The sequence below is a fragment of the Falco punctatus genome (genome assembly GCF_963210335.1).
Source record: "Falco punctatus genome assembly, chromosome: 1".
NCBI classification, from domain to species: Eukaryota; Metazoa; Chordata; class Aves; order Falconiformes; family Falconidae; genus Falco; species Falco punctatus.
The window spans coordinates 25096240-25114997 of record NC_137580.1 but is presented as its reverse complement, the minus strand read 5'-3'; the positions used below and the strand labels follow the sequence as shown (position 1 = coordinate 25114997).

Genomic DNA, 18758 nt, shown 5'->3' with positions numbered 1-18758 from the left:
CGAGAGTCTGCTAGTGTTGTGACAGCCTACTGAGCCCAGCAGTTTCTGTTGCCAGATGAACAGTCTGTGCATGGAGAGCAGTGAGGATATACAATGCTAGAGTGAAATTATGAATACTCTGACCCTGGAGGCATTTAAAGGCTAATGGCATTTTTATGCAGCTTTCTCTTGCTTGCAGAGATGCCTCTTTCCTTTACTGATGCCGTTTCTTGGATGAACTGTAATACAGATACCATAATGAGTGACAGCAGGCACAAAACAGTGAGATTAATTTACAAACATCAAAACCAGACAAAGATAGCTTCACTTTTAGTGGAAAATAAAATAATTGTGTTTTTTTTTCTTTTTTGTTGAATGTTTGATTAATTTGCACTTGGGGGAAGTCCCTTGAAACTGTTCTAGGATAAGTTTGCCTGGATAGCTGTTGTGTGTAATTTATCTCTGAGGAGTTGCACCCATCCATAGACACAAGAGAAGCTTGTCCTAATGATCATTGTGTCTCTTGGGCAAACCAGTTGACACAGGGCAGTGCTGAATAACACTTCTCTATTGCTTCCAAGACTGTTCTTCCAGAAAGCCTAAACATTGCCCTTGGCGATGTGGAGCTGAATGCAACCCTGAGGAAGCCTGTTTGAAAAATATGACACATAACAGTTTGTTTGTTTTAAATTACTAAGATCTATCAGGTAGGCCTTGTTTCTGCCTTGTCCAAAGTTCAACTAAATCTAGTGCCCCTGTATTCCTAGCCCTGCTTTATGGTGGGAAAATTACTTGGGGGGAATTAGAGAAATCTGGGACCTAACAGAAGCATAGTATCACAGAAAGCTTTTTAGGGTAAAATACAGCTCTGGCTTTCAGGATGGCTGGCATGCACGGAATCTACATCACCACAGCTCCCCAAACAGCACATCCTGCCAGCTCAGCACATGCTGACGGGAATGACAGAGGGTGGAGCGGAGCAGAGACGCCGCAGCCAGGCTCTGTCGTGCTCCCTGCAGCAAGAGGAATCTGACGGTCTGGTAAGCTACATAGCAGTTGTCACATGAAGAATATATGAGATGATGTCCATTGCTGAACTGACCATTGTGGCAAAATTACTTTCCTTAAATGAAACAATCTCATTGTAATACTAACACACACCTCCACCCCAAAGTTACCTGCCTCCAAGGTACTACTGCACCTCACTGGGTACGTGATAGCAATCAGTAACAAAAATATCTACGACCAGAGTCACTCAAGCTCCACCTAAATGCAAAGAAAATGGACTGGTCCTGGACTAAAATAAATCTAAAATTGTTGTCTAAACTCCTGAAATACCACACTTCAATTTAGTGTCACAAGGTTAGGTCAAGCTGATGCACCCTCTAAAGCTGTAAGTTCTGGCTGACAAGCTGATAAGGTGTCACGACCCCCATACATCAACAGAAACTTAGTTGAAAGTGGGACAAAAGTAATTGTGTTAGTGGGAGATCGTGACCTTCAACTCAAATAGGCCATCCTGGAAAAGGGCAAAACCCCGCTTGGAGAGCGCGTGGAGTTAGTGAAAAACTTCAGCAGTGCTATCTGAGGGTGTGCACTGATTTACGTTGGAAGCGAGAAACTTTTAACCAATCTTGAGTATGATAATGAATACGCAATGTACTATGAAATATAAAAAGTGGACAACTGAGGGGAGAAGTTAGGGGAGACTCCATCGTAACTTCTGGGAACAGTCGATGGGCTGAACCTGTCTTCTACCCCCATTGGGACGCCTGCTGGGTGAGAACTTTATTCTATGCCTAACTCATGCTAGCTGTTATTAAGTGTATTGTTTTAGGCTTGTTTTGCAGTCAGTGTATAATCACCGGCAATCTTTGAACTTTACTCTGTCACAGACTTGTATTTTGTATAATAAAAATCTTCAGCTGAAGTTCATTTTGCATAAGTTTCCAGAGATTTGAGTAGTTGTCGTAAGGGATTTGTCTCAGTGACACTGTCAGCGGAGGTCCCTGAATAGGTTAGTTGAATCGCCCTCCAGTACAATGGGCTGTCAAAACATGCGTAGTAGAAGGGTGGTCAGACACAAACATCTTGTCTTTCTTGGGAAACTCTCAGGCTGATCAGGTATAAACAGTTTGATGAAACCTCCTTTCTTAGTGTGACAACTATGCAAATGGGTCTCAGAGGAAAAGCACTGAAGATTGCACGCATGTTGATGTTTATTCTGGAAAAAATATGCCCTTTGGTAGAATAATTCCAGTTACTAGGTAATCCTGGCAGTAACCTGTGTAGAATCTTGTTAATTAGCATCTTCACCCATTTGGCCTGGGGATCTAAACAGATTTGCTGGCTGTTCTTCAGTGTTGCTCTGCAGTGAAACAAGCATTTCACTTTAATTAATATTGGCAACCTGAGGAGGTCAGAGGAGGACATAGACAAGCCTGAGGAGTATAAGCTAAAGGGCTGCCAACTTTTCAGCATTCATTAGCCATAACTTCTCTTTACTTACATGATTTCCACAGTGGCACAGTGTGGGCCCTTAGGAATGATTTCTACGTTGGCCAGGTGCTTTGGCAACATCAATCCTGTGACAGTCTGGATGCAGTGACACCGCAGCTCCGCTGCCAGCATCCTCTCTGAGGAAAGGAAAGGGAAGCTTATAATGTCTACAATTGAGCCAAACTGACAAAGAAAATATTAAATAGAGAAAGCAGAAGGCATAAAAAGTTCATGCCTCAAGGTACAAATGGATTGTTATTTATGGGTTTAAGGTAGTCCCTTTGCTGAGCAAGAACAGGACATTGGAGATCTGCAGACTTTGTACAGATAACGATTTATAAGTTCCCATTACTACTACAATTACTTTGGCATCCCACAACATCAAGTGCAGTGAAAGGCTACTCTAAGTGTGAGGCTCCTATCTTATAAGAGGAAGAAAAAGCTAGATGAAGAGGCTGACAGCTACTCCCCCTGAATGCAACCTGCAGGTGAAACCTGTTTGGGCTAAAACACTACACTGATACTTGGTGTGAAAAAGCCACAAAAACATTCAGCTTAGAAGCTTAATCAAGGTGCTAGGTAAGGTGGAGGGGCCTCTGAGGAAGCAACTCTGGGTGAGTACTAGGAGCAAGAAACCCAACAAGCTTTGGGACAGAGCTTTTTGATTTTTTGATTAAATTACGTCACACACTGTGCAGCACCCAGCTCCATGGACTGAATTTGCTGTTGCCTGACAGTCCTTCCAGACTCACTTCGACCTAGTGAAGCAAAAAAAATAAATGTTATCTCAGCTTTAGGGATTGAGTACAGAGCACCCAGAGAGGTGACGGCAGTTATCCAAGATCACAAGCTGTGAAGCCCAGGGCTTTCCTAGCTCCATGCACTGCAAACACTGGGATATCTTCCTGTTCTCAGGTAAGATTACCACAGGTTAAAATGCACAGTCACAACTCTCACATTTGTCCACTTTTCCTGCTAAGGCAAGCAACATCTTCAGCTTGTAATTCCTGACAGTTGAACTGTGGAATATATTTGAAAGTGGAGATTCAGTGCTTTGAGGGCAGTATCAACAAGAAGCAAGGACAAGCTCCAGATAAAGGGATGTGGGGTGCACAGACACTCTTGCTGAGATGAGTGGGCTGCAGGAGCCAAAATCCCAGTCAGTTCATCAGTCCTCTCTTGCTGTGGGTAGTCTTGACATCCCTTAAGACCAAACAGCAAACCCCTTGACCTCACCCTGTGTTTATTCTTGTACCTTGATATGACCATCCACCTATTTCCCTTCTTCAGTTGTCCTCTGCTCAGCTGAATCTGCCAGTGCTTCTTTTGGCTGACCAGCACCTCCCTACCTATCTGGCAGAAAGCAGAAAGAAACGCACTTGAAAGTCAAGCATTGGGAAGCACAGAGCATCACAGCAGAGCAGCAACATCCCATCTGCAGGCTAAGAAAAAAAAAATGAGATTCCCAAAGGCTGTGCCAGGGCTTTGCTGCAGGTGTGTGTATTGATACAGGTGGCCTGTTAGCCAGTTGTCCATCCTGGAGGTTGGTCACATCCAGCTCTGTTCTGGCTCAGGAGAGACTGCAGATGTAAGTCATCCCAACATGAAGCCAGGACATGGTAGGAGCAAGCATCCACATTGTGCTGAGAATTGGAAGCATTCCAGACCCCTAACTTGGCATACTTTCTGCCCACAAAATACTTTTTGGAATTTCCCAGCAGAATTTGGGTTTTTTTACCCTCATACTTCTCAGGAAAGAGCTCTAACAGACAGTAGTTTATTAGAAATAGATCGATTGAAAGTAAGTTGAATATTCCAAGCTTGCATCTCAGCACCTGTTATAAAAACAGCATGAAAAGTGGTAGCGATGCAATATGCCACACAGTTACTGCAGACTATCATTTCTGAGTCCCTGGTTGTAATCTCATTTTTCTCAGAATATTTAAGGGACAAGTTCACCAACGTCAGTGAATGTCCACTAGCAGAAGAATAATAGGAGACAAGAAATAGACCCACTCTGACAGTGTGACTATGTTTTTCTTGACCTGCTGCCTCAAAGACACTTTGAGTGTGGAAGTCCTGCACACCTTGAAAACACTCTGTGTAGCTAAACCATATGTTAGAAGAATTGTAATACAAAGGCAAATAAATGGAATTTTCTTACCAGGAAAGTTGCCCACGAAGGAGAGAATCAGGAGGGAGATTACAGTCTTGCTATCCATGACTGCTCTCTGTGCCTTCTTATGGTGAACTGAAAACAAGCTCTGCTGTGTCTTCAGACCCACAGGGGACTGCTGACACTCTTCTACTCCAGGATTTGCTTCTCATGCACATGTACATACAGATTAAATTACTCTCGCTCCTGCCTTTTGCCACAGCCAGAGCAAGTAGTGGGAAAATCTGAGATGGAACAGCTTGTGCTAGCACACCTGAAACTGAGCAGTAAGTTGGAGACACTCTGTTTGCTGTGATTCCTTCTTAATTCCAAGGAAACAGTAAAATACGAAGAGAGAATAACATGCTGGTTAAAGCAGTGAGAGACATATTAAGCATCATTGGTTGTCATAATTTATAGCTCAGTACTTGCTTAATTTTCTCTCAGTGCTGACATACAAGACAGAATCATGACATATAAGAATTGACTTAATAGAACGTGGGCAAATATCTAGGTAGTAGTGTTATCTGGATAGGGCCAGGAAGTCAGAGCATTATCACCTTAAGATAATGAACTTTAAGAATATCTTACATACACTGACCTGCTATCCCATATAACACGCAGCACATTCATGGGCCAGAGCGTGCCAGGGACTCTTCCTGTCCTGAGGACCCACTTGGCTGTAGAAACTTTAGCTGTGTGGATGAGACATGCCATGCCACATGTTCTGATATCCAGAAAACAGCCCGTGACCTCTTGCATCTTTTAGGATGTTTTTGAGGAGGTTTGAGTTTTCAACACCTCTGAATATTAGGCAGTGTTTTAGAAAGGGCTTAAAGCTGTGCTTTAACTTTGTCATTACAACTCCCATTCTTTCAAAAGTAGTAACGTGTGGTTCAAGATTTTTTTTTAATGAGGATTTGAGTGACTTGTGCAACACCACACACACAAAAATACCCCACCCAAATCACTGTGGAAATGCTGGGAACAGCTACTATCTCCTCATGCTCCCATCTATGCCCTTAGCCCTCTTTGGTTTTACTCTATTGTTCTCAGTCAAGGACAATTTAATTCCTTCTTGCAAGTCCCTTCAGATTTGCAGGCACAAAGAGGCTGCCTCTTATTATGCTCTTGCATTTAACCCCGTTGAATACATCTCTTTTTTCAGATCTTTTCTTCCCACTTCTTTCTACGTGTCTTTCCTGAGATGAAAATTCAGATTTATACTAAAAAAAAAGTGTGTATTTGCCACACTGCTGATCACTGTCCCCTGGCTTATGACCAGACATGCATGCTGCATGGTGCTTTTGATTCCAGTCCAGCCCTGCCTTCTCTTGTAATGCATTGCTGATGACTTTTAATATACTTAAAATGTTGTATTCAGAATCCAGTCGATGATACAGAACCATTTTGTGCTGTTATGCAAGAGAGTGGTGGCTCACAAAATGAACACATATTTGTGGTTTTGTGTGTATATTTGCATATTGTGAAATTGTAATTTCATGAAATGACTAAACTGTTGGTAATTTTAGAAAATGACTGAAAAAATAGGTAAAAGTGCTAAGAAGCACCTAGTTACAATATTTTTTATTATTAACTCAAAAGTACAAGTAAGAATGTTTTTTCCAAAGCATGTATTATTTAGAAAAGCACTTCCTTTCAAAAACAGTAAAGTTTGCCACTCTACAGTTCTAAGATTATTTTCACAACTGAGCCTATTTCATGAAACAATGGGAAACTTTAGGGGTTTTGTGAGGTGCATAGTTCACTCTATCGATGGCTACTGCAAGGACCGGGATAAAAGACTTGTTCTATGTGTATCTGTATTTATGTCTTTCTGAGAAGTTACTAACATTTCCTCCAAAGTAACCTTTCAGCTTTGGTCCATATGTTAACTTGCATAGGGTTTGACTTCAGTCCATTGTAAGTAACATGAAGACACATGTTTTTGCGTTCTCAGCAGGTCTCAGCTGATCTGTAATACTTGCATTTTTGTAATCAGTGGAGGAACCTGCTCCTCCTGGTCCAGCATCTGCAGCCCAATGGGCTTGTTTCCACCACCTGAACATTTGTAGTCTCAAGCTTGCCCTTAAAGGAGAACAACTATGGTGCAAGGCAGGGCATAAACTCTGGGACTGGTAAAGGACTTGTGCTCTGAGACCAGCATAGGTATATCCTATGGAATTCCTCCACAAACAGGAAAAATAACGAGGTTGGGCTCTAGGCATATAGTGACAAATGGCATCAATGGGATGGTCAGGAGGGTAGATTTGTGGTTTCAGCACAATGATGAGGTCCAATGGAAATGTGAACTGCATTGGTCCCATCTTGGGAAGAGGCAGCTATTTTTGTGGTAGAGTTAGGATGGTTGAAAAAGAGCTGGACAGTAGAGGAAAGGAGGGAGGGAAGGAAGGAGGAAAGGAGGGAAGGAGGGAGGAAAGGAGAAGCCAAGTGCAGCTGGTTCTGCAGCCCAACACGGTGTGACTAGAAGTGAGACAGAAGAGGGCTGAGGTCATTTGTGATCATGCTTCCTTTTTGGGAACTTTTTACTCTGCTTGGAGAAGTGGGAAATCCAGTAGACTTGCTTCAGCATCTGGATGAATCTCATCAGAATCTGCCTAGAGCAGTGAGGTCTCATTGCACCGTGGTGTAATGGGTCACGCTGTTTCTCTGTGTGTCTGCAATAGAGCTGACATTGCCTGTATGGCAGGAGCAAGTTGGCTAGCACGGGTCCAGCCGCAGAGCTTTGGTAGCCAGACATGTTGCATATGCCTGGGTTCAAAAGTGACCTACTTCCTTGAATTCCTGAAGGGCGTTTTGAACAAGGAGATGCTAGTCCATTAGAATGCCAGGAAAAAAGGCAGTCAGGCTCTTGTTTTTCTCTGTCAAGTATTGCCTAAAATGGCATTCATTGGAGCTGTTACTATGCAGAAGAGGATGATAGTAAAGATAGCCTTCTGCCCCTACAGATGCTGGTAACCCTAAGCTGTGCGATACCGAACCGACCTCCAGTCAGGGCACATGGTTTCTGTGCGGATCTGAACTGCAGGAAGGTTACCCGGATAAGAGTCATTCAAGCTCTTTTGAGGATTTTCTAAAAAGAAAATTACTCTATTCATCATTTCGACTGTTGGATAAGAAGCTCACATGGGAATTTGTTGCTGCAGTTTTAGATAAGGGCAAGGACACGTAGCTAATCACCAGCACCGAGTGGGAGCTCGTTGCAGACCTCTCCATTACAATGAGCTGGCTGAACTTACCCTGCAGTGGGGGTATATGCAGTACGGGGCAGGGCTGGAGGCCAAGCTGTGCGTGCAGTGAAGGGGATCACCAGCTCCTCAATGCACAGGTCTCAGTCAGGATCACTGTAAGGAGGACCTCTGGCTTAGGTGCCAAATGGCACAGGAATCTAAACCCACATGAAAACAGCTCCCATAGAGAGGAAAAAGAGTGAAGTTTCTCTTTTTCTGGCTAATAAAAAGGGAAATATAGTCTGAAAGAGGGCAAAACATTGAAAAATGCAAGGAGAAAACTGTGTTAGCATAAATTTTGAGGAGGAAGTTGTTCTCAGGGAAGACAGTAAGTAATCACTCCACCTCACTGAGTAATGCGGACTATGAGGGAAAACTGAATTCTTGCCTGACAAATAGTGTCGTACTCATTTGGAAGCTGCTGGTTTTCCTTACAGCCAGATTTCACTGCATGACTGAACCAGTAACACTTGTCATTTAAACACCTTGACCTTCTAGGTAGTTCACATCATGACCCAGTGGAATAGCCAGCTGGGTATACAGCATCTATCATTTGAGTCATTTTGTGATTTCATAATATGCAGCTGATATAACTAGATGTATGCATTTGTGTGTGTGTATATATGTAGTTGTCGTATTATAAACCCCACCCTTTGATAGACATTTTATTTATTTAATTATATACATATATGCGAGTAACCCCTCCCATTCTCCATTGCTTTTTGGCATGTAGCTTTGTCCAGCTTATACTTCCTGAATTTCTTCTCTCTTTAATGTTTGCAAAGTTGACTAATTGGATTCACTGTTATTCTCAGACGCGGGACGTCTTTTTAGCCCTTCACTACTCTAAACTTCTGTACTCATCTGATGGATAAGTCAGGCAAAAGAAATTATTTTCCCTGGAAAGGTTTTTAATATAGTAAGACCTTTTCCCTTCAAGAGCAACAGTAGTAAGATGGTATCACTGCAAAAAAAAAATAAAATAAAAAATTCTCCTTTTCTGAGTGATGCAACACTTACACCTGACCACAACAGCCTAAATATTGAACTTGAAAATTCTGGCATTATGGAGAGAAAAAGCTATTTGATACATCAAGAACTTTTCAAAATTCAGTAAGATTTTTCTCTGTGTCCACAACCCAAAAAAATAATATCCAGTTACTTGCTAGGTGATGAGGAAAATATAAGGAACAAGGAAAATCCCTGTTCATATGCATTTGCTTTCCAATGATTTCTCTCAAAGAAAAGCTAGAATCTGTGATGAGGTTGAGCCAGCTTTTTCAGGTGCCACAGGGGAACAGTGTATGACTCTTAGCCATGTCAGTAAGGCCAGGATAGGGTCACGCTTTCAGATAAGGTTCTAGTGAGTTTCATGAGAAAACAGCAATTGATTTTTCTGTCACTAAATATGTATTATGTATCTAGTGACTGAAGATACTGTTTGCACTAGAAATGTGCACTAAAAAAGAATCTAGACATGGAGATTCTTTGCTTTAGAAGGTGTTACAGCTGGGACCAGAACAATTTCTTTTCCTAGAAAATAATTTTCTTTTGTAAACTGTGATGGTTTCTTACCGCAGCAGACAGTATTGCTCCTTCCCACCCAGCAAAACATGTTTAACTTTAAACACAGCCCCACTTCAAGTTAAACCAGAATACAAATTCCTGCAGATTGCAGGGGCTTACTTGGATTCAATACAGCCATCCTGAGGTTAATCTCTCTTCACCTCAGCAGCTCCAAGTGAAGGGCTTAAATAATGTGCCTCTGAATCTACAAGCACATTAGCTCAGTAGTAAGTGTCCCCGAAACTTCAGAGCAAGCTGGACCACAAGTCTGCCTGGGAGCCCCTGGCCAAACACAGAGGTTACTGCTTCCCTGCCTCCCAGCCAGCCAGACTGATGCAGGTACGCAGGACCATTTAACATGGAATTCACCAAAAAAACAGCGTATTTTCCAAGAAAATATTTTTATTGCATTATATTTTGTTACATGATCATTTAATGATAAATCCACCTTTTTACAGAAATACATTTTTCCAAAGCAGAATAAGGAAAATTACTTATTCTAGATTAATTATGACAGTATGTCATACAAGTAGACATAAAATGTCTAAGCCTCTTCAAAACATTTATTGTTCCTTTACATCTTGTGTATAAATACCAAATAATTAAATGTAAAATCATTTAAAAACAAACAACCCAACCCACCCCAACGTTATCTTTTAGAAACCAAAACAATCTCGGCATGAAATCATACAATTTCATGGAAATTATTAAACTCTCATAAGTATTGAATGGAGTGAGACATCACGAACAAGCTTTCTGTAATTTCATTGTGCAGTACCTTGGGCAAAAAAATTCTGGGCATTCTACAGTAAAGGCTAGGAAGTTACAGCGGGGAAAAAAGGTTGAGCAAAATATTCTGAGCCCAAGGCTCGTTTAGGCACCTGAGGCAGCAGACTGAGCATGGCTGCACAGTCCTGCACTTGCTTCAACCAGGATTCCCATGTAATCCTCAACAGGCACTAAACCACCAAGTGCCAGACAGCGCTGACACAGAGCTCACTCGCTGTTCCTAACGGAAGGATTACCCACTGCCATCGGCACTGCCGCTCAAACCTCTGCCCATCAGACTCTCTGCAGGCATCTGCACAACAGTCTCCACGATGGACCCATCTTCTTTTCGGGTATTAATGCTATTTATAAGAACTCGTTGGCAGGTAGTATTTGGAGAGAAGGAGCTTGCACAAAGGTGGGGCTACTCCGATTGTGAGAACCGCAGCAAGGTTGCCGAGAGATGACCAGCAAAGCCTAAGCCATCTCATCAAACGGATTCGATCAATTAGCTCATCAACACATATGTAGGAGTAGGCAATAATAAATACGAGGGGAGGGAAGGGGAACGTCTTAGAGGGATTAAACACAGAACAGCTAGTCTACAAACTCATCAAAAACAGGAATCCCGCTATTATCTTCTTCCAGCATCCATTTCCCAGTACTTTCTGGCAAACACAGGCAGCTTCACTTGGAGCTGTTCTTCCCTCAGAGCTGGTTATGTGAACTGCAACAGGCAGAATTCAAATTATAAAGGCAGTCAGGAAATCTTTCCTTACGCATCCCTGCATGCTCCAGATACAGAGTCTCACAGATGTGTCTTCTGGAAAAGGTGCCTGATGGTGCTGGTGGGCCACACTAGCCTGGTACTACAGCTAGATCTGCATCTAATCAAATGTATTTATATTACATATATTTATATATGTATAAAATCTAATTCATGTGGATATTCTACCTGACCAGCTGGGTTTTCTCTTCCCAACAAAGAAGCCACTTCTTTGGCAAGTTTGTGGTATTACTGGACGGATTTCCCCTTCAAAATTATTGGCAGAACGTGGCTTTCTATCCCTGTGACACCCACAGCAGTTTCAAACAGCCAGAAGTGGTCCCTGGCCTCCCGAGGGGCTCCCCACACTCACCCCGGGCAGCTGGGGTGCAGGGAGATGGGCTGCAGGGGTGAGGGGTGAGGAGAGCGGGGTGTGGGGGAGCGGGGTGCGGGGTGCGGAGGAGCGAGGTGCAGAGCAGGGGTGCGGGGAGTGGGGTGCGGAGAGTGGGGTGTGGGGCAGCTGAGGGGCTCCCCGCGCTCACCCCGGGCCCGGGCCCGCTGCAGCCGGGGCAGCCGCCGCTCGCTGCCGCCCCCCCCTCCCCCGCGGTACCTGTGGTGGATCCGGGTGAGGATGAGCTTGACCCAGGGCGCGGCGGGGTCCAGGCAGAGCGTCTGTCCCTGCTTCGTCGTGGCTCTGCGGGGCGGGGGCGGCAGCGGGTGAGGCCGGTGCGGGAGCGGGGCCGGGGTGCGGGAGCGGGGCCGGGGTGCGGGAGCGGGCACTTACATGACCTCGGGCACGGCGCAGTGCGGCCCCTCGGCGAGCAGCTGGACGCGGGCCAGGCGCCGCGGCGGGATCACCTGGGACACGGTGCGCAGGCAGCGGCAGCGCAGCTCCCCGGCCAGCGGCGCGGCTGCGGGCGAGAGGCAGGGGCTGAGCCTGGGCTGCGGGCCCGCCGCGACCCCCGCCCCCGCCCCCAACCCTAACCCGGCGGGCCTAACCCTAACCTCAGCCCGCCGGGCCGGCCCGCGGCCGCTTACCTCGGCAAAGGGCGGCCAGCAGCGGGGGGAGGAGGAGGAGGAGGAGGAGGGGCAGGCGACGGGGGTGCGCGCTCATGGCTGGTGCTGGCGGCCGAGGTGCTGCGGGAGCCGGCTGGGCCGCCCCGTGCGCCGCCGGGGCTTTTATCCCCCGCCGGGAGCCGTGGGGCAGGAGAACGTGATTCACACGCCGACACGCATCTTACTCCTCCCTGCACATCCTCGGGCGACCGCTGCTCGCCCTCGTCCCTGCTTGTGACCCGCTAGGCGGGCCCGGCATGGCCCGGCACGGCACGGCAGCCCGCAGGGTGCGGGAACGCGCTGCGGGGCGCGGTGCCCTGCCCCACGGCTTGTGGCCGCAGATGCCTGCCAGCTGCCCCGCACCCCGGGCACGCCGGGGGACCGGCGGCGGGAGCTTCCCGGGAACGGACTGTCGGGTGGACGCCAGAACTGGGGGATAAAAGTAGCCCAGCCCCAGTTTTCTTGGAGTTTGTGAGCCTGAGAAATGCTAGTGGAAACTGAGACATGCAATCCTTTGTCTTCTACATCTGGGGACAAGTGCACATTTAATTTTAGCACCTGCATTTCCCTGCCAAGCACATGTAATTCCATTGCAGATTTAGTTATCAGATGACAAGCAAAGACCCCTGAACGTTGTGCAAAGCAATGGGTGGAAGGGCCCTCTCCAGCCAGCTGGAAACACGTCGAGGCTTAAAGTCTGCCAGAGGAGCCGGGGTGCCTCTGGGCAGCAGATATAGCCCAGAGGTGCTGCAGCCATCCCACCCTTTCTTCCCAGCCTTTAGGGATCATGCATTGCTTTGTTTTGCCTCCAGCTTTTCTTTGGACTGCTGTTGTGCTTTCTGGGGCAGAGTGATTGATTTTTTTCCCCTAAGCTCTTTCCAAAGATGTAATAATTGTGTTATATTTTTACCTTGGTCTGGGCAGCAAAAGAACCAATTTGATATTAGGCAATTGACACCTCAATTCTTTCAACTTGGGGCAGGAGGAGATGGCAGCACAGACTAATTTATTAATGCTGTGTCTGCAAACTTGTAAATCAACTCTCTGCTTAATTGCAAAATATTCCTAGGAAGAGGGAAGCTGAGAACAGAGATAATTTTGTATTCAAAATTAGTCTTGTCTAATTTCCTAATAAATTTCCCTGTGGGCTGACCAATTTCATTGTCTTGCCGTTGATAAGCTGACTTTTCTCCCCTTGGAGCTGGGTGTGCACTTACCAATGTGGTCATTGCCATTGCACTCTCTGTGTTCCTAGGTCTGCCAGATCTGTAAGTTTGCAGGCAATTGACTTATTTCTCACTTTTGCCACACTGCCGGGAGTTATGGAAGCACTAAAGTAACCAGAAGGGGAAGATCTCAGAGCAGTGGTGAACTGTATTTCTCTTCAAAGTGCCCGCCTGTCATCGTGCTCAATCTGCCAAAGGCTAGGGAGCAAATGCCTAATTCCTTCCTGTCTGCACTTACTTCTGCCTCTCTCATGAGATTCCTGAAAGAACTAGAGGTTCTAGCCCGATAGGTTAAGTACCAACGATGAAATGCTAGCCTGGATGCTGGTCCTTGCTCCACAACACCAAAACTCTGCTACAATCCTGCCTATTGTGAAATTTCCTTAAGAGGTACCAAGGGAAAAATGGCATTTTCATGCTGAGAGTCCTCTTTCTTCAATACAAACGTATTCAGAGTAGAACCTGAGGTGATATGCTGGGTGTGCCCAATGCAAAGGGATCATAAAAACACAGATGAGCTTCCAAATGTAAGGAATATAGTCTCTGTGAACTCTTTTCTGACTTTTTCCCCCCTATACTTGAGGTTCCCTCCCTCCCTCCCCGCAACATAAATTAACATTTCCGGGCTTGTGACTGTTTACAAGATGGCATTATATGCTGGCTTTTGTTTATTTGGGTAGATCTTTCCTATGCTATCAGTTTGTTTTTCTTTTTGTGGCAATGCTCTGTGCTAACAGGCTTTCTGCTGTGCAGAGCACTGGCTCAGCAGCAGCCTGGGTCTGGGCGCAGTCGTCTTGGGGTTCGGGGTAAAGGCGTTGCTTGTTGCGTTAAGTCCTCACGGCACTGACGTCAATAGCAACGTAGATGAAGCTGGCTCTTCATCACTGACTTCAGCTGTCACTTTAAGTAGAACAGGTAGAGAAGAACAATTGGGGCTGACCTGCATGCTACTTCTTTTTTGAGGAATTCCTGGAGGGCAGCAGTGGCTGAGCTCTTAGGAAATTGCAATGGCTGGTACGTTAAGGGCCCATGTCATGGAGGAAAGGGATTTCTGTGTTAGGGAGTGGCCAGTGTCTTGTGTCATGTAGCAATCAACATTAACAAAGCATATTTTGTGAGACAATGGTTAACTACTTCAGTGTTATCCAAGTGTCTCAGCAGGAATTTATGTCCAGGAATAGGCTGAGCTAAATGAAATATATAGAAATCTCAATGATTCCATTACTTTGGCAGTTAAACATGCAAAATGGTAAGACAGCAATGACAAACTCCCCATCCAGTGACAAACTCCTCAATGGGCCTTCTGTCCTGTGGGTTTCAAACTGTCAACTCCAGCAACAGGATCTTAAATTGTATTACTTTCCTCTGCATTCTCAAACATCTGGAAAGCCACTTCATCGTCTTTCTGGTTTACAGTGGGAGGTTTCCTAACAAATAATTGAAAAGGCCTTAAAAAAACCAAGCTGCCTTCAAGTAAAGCTATGCTTCTGGTGAACTGAACTGAAAAAGTTTCCATCTTTTTAGTAGAACAGTCATGTTTTAAATCTGGAGGACAGGTGTTCATGGGCCTTGGACCTTCTCCTGTTCAGGGCTTATAAAATCAACTGGACGACATGCCCATGTTCTCTTGGGCATAGCATCCTCTCCCTGTGCTGATACTTTAATTTTTTTAATACTTTAACACTTTAAATACTGCCAATTTTTAAAGCAATCTTTTTTATTATTCTTCAACTAGGAAAAATTTGTTCACATACATTCATTTGCCGCTGACTGGTCTTGATGTAAATAATAACATGATTCAGCATTAATTCAGCAGAGAAGCTCTTAAGGTATATTGCCTTTAGAGGGAGATCAGAGCATTAAGTGGCTCATCACAATGAAATAATGTGTCAGGGGAGCAGAAAGTCACTGCAGAAAGAGATGAAGAAGCTCTGAGATTGCTTCACTATGCCAAAAAGGAAATACTTTTCAATCAGCAAGTGTGGCTTGTTGACAAATGTGTAACATTTGCAGTGCTTATGAAGAACCTTTTTTGCTCAGTCATTTTCCTGTGATGTAATTAACCATCTTGTTTGACGTTGATAAGAACATTTATTGATGGCCTAGAATGTCTTCATTCTCTGACATGGCAAACTCCTCAACAGCTGGCCTGACCTAGAGTTTTGGGAAAGTCTTGTGCAAACACCTGCTGTACCAATAGAGCTAGAGGGACTGGAGACTCAAAAAAAATGTCTCGTGCCTGGGAGCATTGCTCAGTCACTTCCCTTTAAGCTGTGCTAGGCTAGCCCTACACATCTGGCTCTGTCAGTGTATGCTCAAAGCAGTGTTTAGGACCGTGTTTTAGAAAAAAAAGCAACAGAAAGTCAGATGAGCATCATTTATTCTGTCTCTGTCGCTGTGAAACAGGAACACCTCGTGCTGTTTGCACTGGTGCTCAGAATATCCTGCAACTATTCCTTTGTATTGGAGCCAGTACAGTAATCTTTAATGAAGGCTGTGACGAGGAGGCAGCTGAAATTACGAGTATGTGATCGACACTGTCACTTTTAGACAGACTCTCAACAAAGGTAAGAGGAAAATAATTCAGTATCATCCCAAAGGAATTAACTCTTTCAAGGGTTATGCCCTGGGCAATTAGCTGAATTTTGCAAATGGGATCAGCCCAACCTTCTGGCCAGGCTTTTCCAGCTACAAGGCGATTCCCCTCCCTTTCCTAATTAACACAACCAGTTGGTCACACTTGATCATTAGGTACTGGTGTGAGAGAAGAGAGGCTGACTGGTCCACTGCTGGTTGGTGTGATGAAAGGCCATAGGTATGCTCTTCTCTCACTGGTGCCTCCTGGAAGTAGGGATAAGAAAGGGAGGCAGATCAGATAATTTTCTTATGCCAATGATTATGAATCAGAGGAGCTCAAGGAGGAGTAACTTTAAAAGCATTTATCTGTGATGAGGTTAGTGTGTCGAGAGGTCTATCTGATGACACAAAGAACAGGAACACATGTCGTAACATAAGGAAAATGTGCTATCTGTGCAGCTCATCCTGCCACTCTGCATGGACAGTATTTGTAGGATACTGAAGGAAGGCCCAGCGACAATAACCTCTCCTTGATGCTGACATGATAGACCTGACCCTTGATACCGCTAGGTGAGGATTATTGCAACGGATGGTTAAAGTGCTTTGAGAAAACAAGTAGCAGGACTGATGAAACTGGTTTTCAGTGGACTCAAGTTTTGCAGTTGGATTCTCTGATGTCTAATCAGGTACACAATCCAACCACAGAACTTCCACAATTGAAGTGCTCGTACCTTCTCTTTCTTTCTCCAGCATGTTATTTCTTTCTCCAGCCTTAGGTTCTCCAGCATGTTATGAAAGTGTGTTATGTGCTTACACTGCAGTCTTTTTCTCAGTGTGAGTGCAATGGCGATGTCTACAGCTACCTGTAGACTTTCAGGAGATGTCTAGAAAGTGAATAATACTTTGAAAATGGCCAACACTCAAAAGTTGCTGGGAGAACAGAGGAATACAGAACAATCAGGACAGCTTCATCACACAATAGACTTTATTTACTAAGAAAACCACGCTAGGTGCTGCCAAACAGATGTGGAACTGGATTTCAGTACTGTTCCACTCCCGGGCCATCATCCAAATAAGTAATCATATTTGAAAAACAGCTATGTAGACAGAAAATCCCCATGTTGTCTGTGGCAGCTACAGACATGTAGCAGGGGTAGTGTGAGAAGGACATCCTGCCATTCCATACCTATGTAAGTGTGTGTGTACTGAGATGGGTGGGGGTGGAGGTGAAAGAAGGATGATACTCAGATGAGGACAAAAATGCTGAAATCCTGCTGCTACTCTCAAAGTGAGTTGAGAATCACTGTCAAGCTTGTCTGTCCCTCAGTTTGTCCTTCACAGTCTCCTCTGGCCACCTAGAAGTGCCCCGGTAGCCAGAGGATTCCAAAGGTGTCGGAGGGTGTGCTGGGGCACCAGATCTCCTCTTTGCTCCACCAAACAGCTTTGGAGATCTGCCTGCTTTGCTTCTCCGTTGTGAACTTTCTTATCTCCAGCCTTTTTTGATCAATATAAGTATGAGGATGGGAGGAGCGTGCCTTTCTTTCCTATTGCAGCGGTGGGATTTGCTTGGAGCCGTGGCCTTGCAGCCAGATTTGTGTTAAGGCAGTGTGTGTGTGCCCCAAACAGGGACAGGAGCCTCAGTCCTAGGCACCGTGGAAGTATGGACCAAAGGGATTGTTCTTCTCCAAAAAAAGGCTTCTGCAGTTGAGTCACAACAACCTGTATGAACCGGGAAAGGCAATGGCAGGTGTTGCAAACATCATACACTGTGGTAGGTCTGGAGGACTGCAATTGCACATCTGCAGAGTGGCTGTGTTACTGGAACAAGTCAGCAATTAGCAAAGCGAGTTGTGTTGACACTTCAAATAGCACATTCCCAACAATTTCCCTTTTATTAAGGAGAACATCCAGCCTGGACATGTTTTTCACAGAGGCTGGCAATAAACTTTATGAAGCCATCACAACTGTCACATGACTAGTATTTATTTAGAAGGGAGTTTGCCTGAGAAACAAATAAGCAGCAAGCTAATCAGGGCTGAAACAGGTAGTATCTCCCTTGCTTTACCCACAGCCTACTACCTCCTGCTGTGTTTTCACTGAGAATGTGTTAGAAAAATACAACTTGAAAATAGCGTTGCTCCTTTGCAGTAGGTAAAATGACAGAAGGGCGTCTGTAGGCAGAAGGAAGAGCTTTTATCCCCCGCCGGGAGCCGTCGGGGAAATTCCCAGGCGCGGAGCAGAGCCGGGGGGTACCTGGCAGCGCTCCCTCTCCTGCGCCTCGGGCCGGGGGGGCGGCTCGGCCGGGGCGCACTGGGGGCCCTGTTGTCCCCTGCCCGCCCCCCTGTCCCCTGGGGGCCCCGTTGTCTCCTGCCCGCTCCGGTCCCCGGCGGGACGCGCGTCGCTCGGTCCCGCTACGGGCTCCTGGCGCGGCGGCGCTTCCCGGTACGGGACGGGAGAAGCACGGCGCTGCCCGGGCCCCGGCCCCGCTCAGGGTCCCCGTGGGACCCGGAGGAGGCTCAGCCCGCTCTCTGGAAGGAGCTGAGGCTTTTTTTGTGGCGGACCTCGGTTTGCTCTCGGGTAGTCTAGGCGCGGCGTGCCGAGCTGGGGTGGGTTTGGGCTCCCCCGGGCAAGCACACCCGCTCAGCGGGGGATTGCTTCCCTGGGCATCCCGTTCTTCAGCTGCCTTTGGAAAACTGCAAATCTGTTTTCCCTGTAATTAGGAGACGCTCAAATTTCCATACCTACGCTTCGCGAATACAAGCCTTCTATTCTACTCCTCTGCATAGAGTAGTCACTCCCTTTGTCCCCGTGACTGCCAAGGCACTTTGCTAACTTCTGCTACAAAAACAAACCTGCAAAAAAGCACTTTTCTGGGAGCTTTTAAAGAAAACTAGGTGCCATTTTTTTGAGCTTTA

At 45.7% G+C, this 18758-nt stretch overlaps 3 protein-coding genes across 3 annotated transcripts in view; 1 reads left to right on the top strand and 2 right to left on the bottom strand.

Moving 5' to 3' along the window:
* RASSF6 (Ras association domain family member 6) overlaps positions 1-18758 on the top strand; it is a 129657-nt gene that overhangs the window by 18455 nt on the left and 92444 nt on the right. The gene's annotated exons all lie outside the window — the stretch shown is intronic.
* On the bottom strand, positions 83-9715 carry LOC308072751 (alveolar macrophage chemotactic factor-like). Its single transcript, XM_080410061.1, has 4 exons — positions 4643-9715; positions 2489-2615; positions 2264-2347; positions 83-218 (listed from the first exon to the last, which is right to left on the bottom strand). The coding sequence occupies exons 1-4, from the start codon at positions 4698-4700 to the stop codon at positions 194-196; spliced, it is 294 nt and encodes a 97-aa protein (XP_080266187.1). The 5' UTR covers positions 4701-9715; the 3' UTR covers positions 83-193.
* Positions 9835-18028, bottom strand: LOC308072739 (permeability factor 2-like). The gene is made up of 4 exons (XM_080410039.1): positions 12023-18028; positions 11769-11895; positions 11595-11678; positions 9835-10945 (listed from the first exon to the last, which is right to left on the bottom strand). The coding sequence occupies exons 1-4, from the start codon at positions 12096-12098 to the stop codon at positions 10927-10929; spliced, it is 306 nt and encodes a 101-aa protein (XP_080266165.1). The 5' UTR covers positions 12099-18028; the 3' UTR covers positions 9835-10926.